The sequence below is a fragment of the Eurypyga helias genome, unplaced genomic scaffold (assembly GCF_000690775.1).
Source record: "Eurypyga helias isolate BGI_N326 unplaced genomic scaffold, ASM69077v1 scaffold27837, whole genome shotgun sequence".
NCBI lineage: Eukaryota > Metazoa > Chordata > Aves > Eurypygiformes > Eurypygidae > Eurypyga > Eurypyga helias.
The window spans coordinates 4,966-11,471 of record NW_010262788.1 but is presented as its reverse complement, the minus strand read 5'-3'; the positions used below and the strand labels follow the sequence as shown (position 1 = coordinate 11,471).

The following is a 6,506-nucleotide window of genomic DNA, read 5'->3' as shown; positions in this document are numbered from 1 at the left end:
CCCCCCCCAGCCCATCTCCCTGCCCGATTTAAACGGCGATAGGAGCACTTCTCTGGTTTTCCTGGTGATTTTTACTTTTCGGTTATTTTGTGAAACTGGGTCTGGGGGTTTATTACGCATCCATGATGTTGTTGGGCTGTAACACTGTGTGAAGTCCAGATGTGGTAAGGTACAGTGCAGCGTCAGCTCTGCCTGTAGCGGTGTCACAGCCAGCTGTGATCAAGGCGTTACAGCGCTTGTTGTGCCCGATGAGATGGGAGCGTTTGGCAGTTCTTTAATACACGGATCGCTGCTGTGCAGCCCTGGTTCCCTCCCTGTGTACTCCCTAGCCCAGGCACAGGGAGGATTGGGTGGTATTTCCCAAGTGGTTTAAAACAAGACCCGCACCTCTGAGGCGGCGGCTTCTCCTACCCCCGCCCTGCTTCTCCATCCTCAAAACGCACCGCTCCGCCCCAGCTCTCCCGCTGAAGTCACGCCATGGAACTCAGGGGTTTTCCGGCTTTGCAGGTCCACCTTGGCAACAACGAGTTCGTGCACCTGCGGGTGTTCAGAAGCCTTCCTCATGAGAAGAAGCCGCTGAGCCTCCACAGCTACCAGAGCAGCAAGACGAAGCACGACGAACTGGCTTTTTTCTAGCAGGCTTCTCCCGTGCCTTTTCCTGAGGGTTTCTTACGGGCGTTTTCTGCAAAACGTTGAGTCCTCTGCCAACCAGGGAGAAAGGAAAGTGTCTTTTTTTTTAAACTTAACGCTGGGAAAAAAATCAGTTGCTTTTACGCCATTCCCTTGCCGTGCAATACCTGAGTTTTGGAGTCCCCGATGCCCAGACAGACCCAAGCAGCGGCACTGACTTCACCGCAACTGGACTGGAATAGGGTGGCTGAGTTCTCTTGCTGGGCTTGGTCTGGAATTTGGAAGGGGAGTGACGCTCATGTATTTGCAGCAAAGGAGCAAGAGGAAAACCTGAATGTTTTCAGTGCTGTTTGGCATCCGTGAGTGTAGATTTAAATTGTGCTGGGTATTTGATTGGCAGAGGCCTGAAGAGGGACTTGATCTGAAGCGATTTGGAGAGTAAGAGAAAGGAGCGTTACAGTCTTGCCCTGGTAGTCACGTTCAGCCTCTTGCAGCAGTAGGGTATAATGTCCAGTAGAGGGTGTATGAGTTTAAAAATAAACCAAAAAACCAACTTCTTGCTTATTTTCTAAGTCCTAAGGAAAAGTCCTAGAAAGGAACTTAATGCAGAAACGCTTGTCCAGCTTAATAACAATAAATATTTCCCTTGAACTGGCGTATTTGACTGCTGTTTCACTGTTCTTTACTGGTTTTCTATGTGTTTATGTTGCTTAGAGGGTTTTTCTGTGTGTGTTTTTAATATTCCAGATACCCATGTGTTTATGTTTTAATTAGAAATCATTTATTTTAGTCGGGCGAGGGACAAGAATAGCAGCAAGAAAGGGTTCTGCAGGTATATCAGCAGCAAAGGGAGCATGTGGGCCCTCGGTGCTCCGCGGAGCAGGGGACCTGGTGACAGAGGACAGGGAAATAGCTGAGGCACTCAGTGCTGCCTTTGTCTTGGTCTTTACTGGTTGGCCTTGGCTTTGGGAATTTGAGGTCCCCAAGAGGAAAGTCTGGAGAAAGGAAGCCTTTGCTCAGCAGAGCTGGATCGGGTTAGGGGAACATTTAAACAAAGGGGGCTTGGACGGCACAATGGCACTCGAGGGGATGCACCCAGGGATGCGTCGGGAGCTGGCCGGTGTCCCTACAAGGGCCTGTGAAAGGTCGTGGGGTCGGGGGAGGTTCCCGGGGTTGGAAGGAAGAAAGGGTCACTCCTGTGTTCAAGACTGAGCAGCTGGAGCAGTATGGGCTCAGCCGCACCTCAGTCCCTGGGAGAGTGATGGGGCAGATAATCCCGGAAGCCGTTTCCAAGCGCATGAAGGACAAAAAGGTGACTGGAAGTTGTCAGCATGGATTTACAAAGAGGAAATTGTGCTTCATCAACCTGATAGCCTGAGGTAAGTGTCCCGAGAGAGGAGAGAAGGGCTGTGGATGTGACTCCGCTTGAGTTCAGTAAGGCTTTTGATACCGTCTTCCGTAAGATCCGCACTGGCCAACTGATGAAGCGTGTGCTCGGTGAGTGGCCTGCAGACTGAACCTCTGTGCTCGAAGGGTTCCAGGAGCACAGAGTGCAGCCTGAGGTCAGTCCCTCGTGCCCTGCCCTTGGGGTCAGTCTTGGGACCGGCACTGTGTAACATCTTCGCCCGGGTGATGGGATCGAGCGTGGCCTCAGCGGGTTTGCACGCCGCAAACCCGGGAGGAGTGGCTGATAGCCCGGGTGGCTGCGCTGCCCTTCAGAGATGTCAACAGCCTGGAGAAAGGAGCAGATGGGCATCGCGCAAACTGTCAACAGAGGGAGAGGCGGCGCCCTGCACCGCGGAAGGAGTAACCAGTGCAGCTGGGCCGGCAAGCAGCTCTGCGGAAAAGGGCCTGGGAGTCATCCCGTTGGACAGCCGGCAGCAAAGGTGCATTAGGAAGAGCACTGCCAGCAGAATGAGCGACCAGTCTTACCCCCCACTTTGCCCCGTCAGACCACAGCCGGAGCGCTGTCCCCCGTTCTGGGCACCCCGGCGCAAGGCGGGCACGGAAGGACCACAGCACGTCCAGCAAAGGGCCACCAAGGCAAGGAAGTGATTGGAGCATCGGACCTAAAAGGAAAGGCTGAGGAAGCTGGGCTTGTTCCGCCCTGGGACAGCGAGGCGAAGGGGGAGGCAGTCAAGTATCAATACATACTATTTATACCTGCTCAGAAAAATTCTGTGGCCCACCTTGGGAATTCTGACGTTCGCCTTGCACAGGTAAGTTAGGAGTTGGACGGGGGTTGCTGCACTCTGAGGGGAACCCGCCCCGTTTAGCTGACGCGGCTGCGCGCGCTGGGCCGCAGCGGCTGTGAGAGGAGAGGGCAGGGTGAAAGCCCGCGTGTTACCGGGCTGTCCGCTGCCGGTGTGCTGCGTGCGGGTGTGACCAGCCTTGCTCCGCAGGAGCGTGTTCTGCCTCCTGGTTATGAAGGAGAGCTTACACGCTTTTGCTTGCATCAGCCCAAAGAGCGTTCTCCCTGCACTCCCCTCCAACAGAGAATAAAGGGTGGGAGGGAGGAAGTCTGGCTTATTCTGGCAGTTGTTTTGCTGAAGTGGTGAGGAGGCACAGGGTCTTTTGGTGCTGGTAACTCCCCACTCTGTAGCTTTTTCGCAGCTGGAAGAGCTGAGCGTTTCCCCCAGATGCTACTCTGGGAGAGGATGTTGGTGATAGTACCAGACTTTTGTTGCATCTTAAAATATCTGTAACGTCAGGCTGCAGGACAGCTCCTGCGGAAACCGGATGAGATGCACAAGGGAGGGGCTACTCCTAAAGTCCCCGGAATCAAGGCATCTGATCCAGGATACTGGCACGCAGAGGAACGGGCAGCCTGCCGCACTTTTCTCGGCGCTACAGGCCCGTGACAGTCGCATACCCACCCTTCACTAGTGCACCCAAAGAGGAACGCACAGCCTGAAACCCACCCAGGCGTTCACTGTCTTGCCCCTGAGCCCCAGGCCCCCGGCAGGTCAGTCAAAGGCCCCTACCTGAGCAGCTGCTGACAGGAAAGTGTTTTTGTTGTGGCCTGGGCTTGCCCTCGACCTCAGTCGCCCCAGAGCTCAACGGAAGACCGCGCTCCTTCCAGTGACTGATGCTACAAGGGAAGAAGAAAAGGATGAGCTCCACAGGTCTCCAGGAAAGCACACCCTCTGAGTCAGGGCAGGCACTCTCTGAATGCTGGGATCCTACTGCCTCCTGCCCCCTTTCCCCGCTGACTCACGAAGGGGGGACACAGCCTGGCTTCTCAGTTCTCTCCCGCACTTTCGGAAAAGCGGCCAGTGGTTTGTGTCCAACGCACACGAGCGAACCCCACAAGCCGCATGCTGAAGGACGGAGCCCGTCCGTGCCCAGAGTATACGCCGGGGGCCCAGGTTTTGGCCTCAGAGGATGCCTGACGGCAGTTTGGAAAGGGGAGCTGAAACGGGAGCGCTCCCTTTCACCGCTGTAGTACCTCAGGTGGCAGAAACAGCCCTGAATAGCGTTGGAGAGCCTACCCGAGCATTAGCCAGGCAGACAGCCTAGGCACAACACGAGTACGTGAGCAAACGGCGTTTTCAAAACCTAGTTTATTTTCCTGCCTTTGGTGACACTGGCAGAATCCCCAGGCCGTTGGCAGAAGCAAGGCGCCACTCCCCATCGTCGTTCAGAAGAAGGTCAGAGGATCGTCCCTGGTTTTGCCAGTCTGAAAACCCGTGAGTATGGGACCGTCGTTGTCCGGGGACGGAAGTACCTCAAACACCTTTAAGTGGACATACTCAGTCTCAGAAACTTGGACCTAGAAACCAAAACAGCAGGAAAGGGAGGACCATGGGTGAAGCAGGTTCAAACAAAAGGATGCTCTTACGTACCTGGAAGCATTATCTTTGTTCAGGAGCTTAATTTTAGGTATATCTCCATTCTTATTTCAGCACCTCTTAACCCAAGTCCGGATAGTAACTGGTGGCAGAAACTGTCTACACCTGTAGAAAACTGTACTTAACCCCTTCAGCCTCAGGTGAATGGAATATGAGCGGGACTGCTGGGGTGTGGGAGCACCGGAGGGCACAGCAGGAGAAAGGTTTTGATGGTGTCCCGTTTCAGTCACCCAAATCCCAGCACTTCAGCTCACAGCTTCTTGGGACACTCAGGGTAGGAGACAGTGAGTAAACCTTAATGACCCAGAGGTGGGGCAAGATGCAGAGCCAGTGTCAGGTCCTAGAAGGTACAGAAAGATCTATCCAGGAATGGCTGGAAGAATTGACAACCTGAAAGCCAGGATCCCTCGTCCTGAGGATTATTGCAAACACATCCATGCTTGAACAGACAAGTTGCCATATCTTGGCGCTTTCGGGAGCGAGCGTGAGCGCCTGAAATAAATACTTTAAACAATAAACTCACCTTCCTCTCCAGAAAGTGCTCACATAAAGACCTGCAACAAAGTCCTATAATTTCGCACATTCAGAGCCAAGCACAACGGGTGCTCAACGGGTGTGAGGTATGTGGTATCCACGGAAAGTTTAATGCCTCAGACTCCAGGAGGTGTTCACGTGGTGGCTGCAACGCGACACTACGTCTGTACGTCTCAGCTGTAAAGCTGCTGGTAGAACATCAGCGATGTGGCAAATGAATGTGTGAAGGAAGGAACCTTGTGACAGAGCTCATTGCAGTTATGCGTTTTAACGCATTTGTCTCCTCTTTCCCAATCCTGCAAGTGACAACAGTTACTCATTTGAGCATTTTCTTGAGTCTTCATTCCCGAGCGGTTTGGTCAGGAGGCTCAGCAGGCCAGTATCCTGCGTCGCCGGGGTCAGCAGTAAGATGGCACTGAGAGCAGAAAGGTACCTGGGCGTGAGTTCTGGCGTTTCTGCAGCCTTCCTGTGAACTGTGGCTCCTCGCTACTCGGCGCTTTGCCCACAAAGGGAAAGCGCATCTCACATGAGCAAGGGAAGGGTAGACGTCATTCGCCTAAGACTCAGACCGGCCGTGTAACAGGTGGGCTGGTCGGTACAGTCCCCTGAGGCCCACGGAGCGGAAATAACTCTCAGGAGTTATTTTGAGGAAAGACCTGTGAAAGAAGGTTTGGCAATGTCTGTCCTTCCTGGGATCGACTAAATAAGAGAAGCGTGGAGGGCTGTCAGCAAAACTGCCACCATGGACTTCGGGAGGGCAGACTTTGGCCTCTTCAGGAGCCTGGTAGATAGAGTCGCTTGGGAAGCAGTCCTGAAGGGCCACGGCCTCCAGGAAGGCTGGACATTCTTCAAGAAGGAAGTCTTAAAGGTGCAGTAGCAGGCCACCAAGTTGGGCAGGAGCGTTGACCTGCCTGAGGGCAGGAAGGCTCTGCAGAGGGATCTGGACAGGCTGGATCAATGGGCCGCGGCCAGTTGTGGGAGGGTCAAGAAGGTCAAGTGCTGGGTCCTGCACTTGGGTCACAACAACCTCCTGCAGCGCTGCAGGCCTGGGGACGAGGGGCAGGATATGAGCCAGCAGTGTGCCCAGGTAGCCAAGAAGGCCAATGGCATCCTGGCTTGTATGAGAAACAGGGTGGCCAGCAGGAGCAGGGCAGGGATCATCCCCCTGTACTGGGCACTGCTGAGGCCACGCCTCAAATGCTGGGGTCAGTTCTGGGCCCCTCACGACAAGAAAGACACTGAGGGGCTGGAGCGTGTCCGGAGAAGGGAACGGGGCTGGGGAAGGGTCTGGAGCACAAGTCCTGTGAGGAGGAGCTGAGGGAGCTGGGGGTGTTCAGCCTGGAGAGGAGGAGGCTGAGGGGAGATCTGACCACTCTCTACAGCTCCCTGCAGGGAGGTTGGGTCTCCCAAGTGAGAAATGATGGGACAAGAGGAAATGGCCTCAAGTTGGGCCAGGGGAGGTTTAGATTGGTATCAGGAAAACTTTCTTCA

General features: G+C 54.4%; 2 protein-coding genes across 2 annotated transcripts in view; one reads left to right on the top strand and one right to left on the bottom strand.

Annotated features, from left to right (window-relative positions):
• Window positions 1-507: 507 nt before the first annotated feature.
• LOC104512749 (cystatin-B-like) lies at window positions 508-636 on the top strand (the record flags this gene model as incomplete). The annotated part of the gene is made up of 1 exon (XM_010155848.1): window positions 508-636. A coding segment is annotated over one exon (129 nt), but the record flags the coding sequence as incomplete, so codon positions are not given.
• Window positions 637-4,270: 3,634 nt separating this feature from the next.
• LOC104512748 (cystatin-A-like) overlaps window positions 4,271-6,506 on the bottom strand; it is a 4,311-nt gene continuing 2,075 nt past the window's right edge. The window contains exon 3 of the mRNA XM_010155847.1: window positions 4,271-4,402. Within this exon, the coding sequence (XP_010154149.1) occupies window positions 4,271-4,402 (132 nt within the window). The remainder of the gene's footprint in view (window positions 4,403-6,506) is intronic.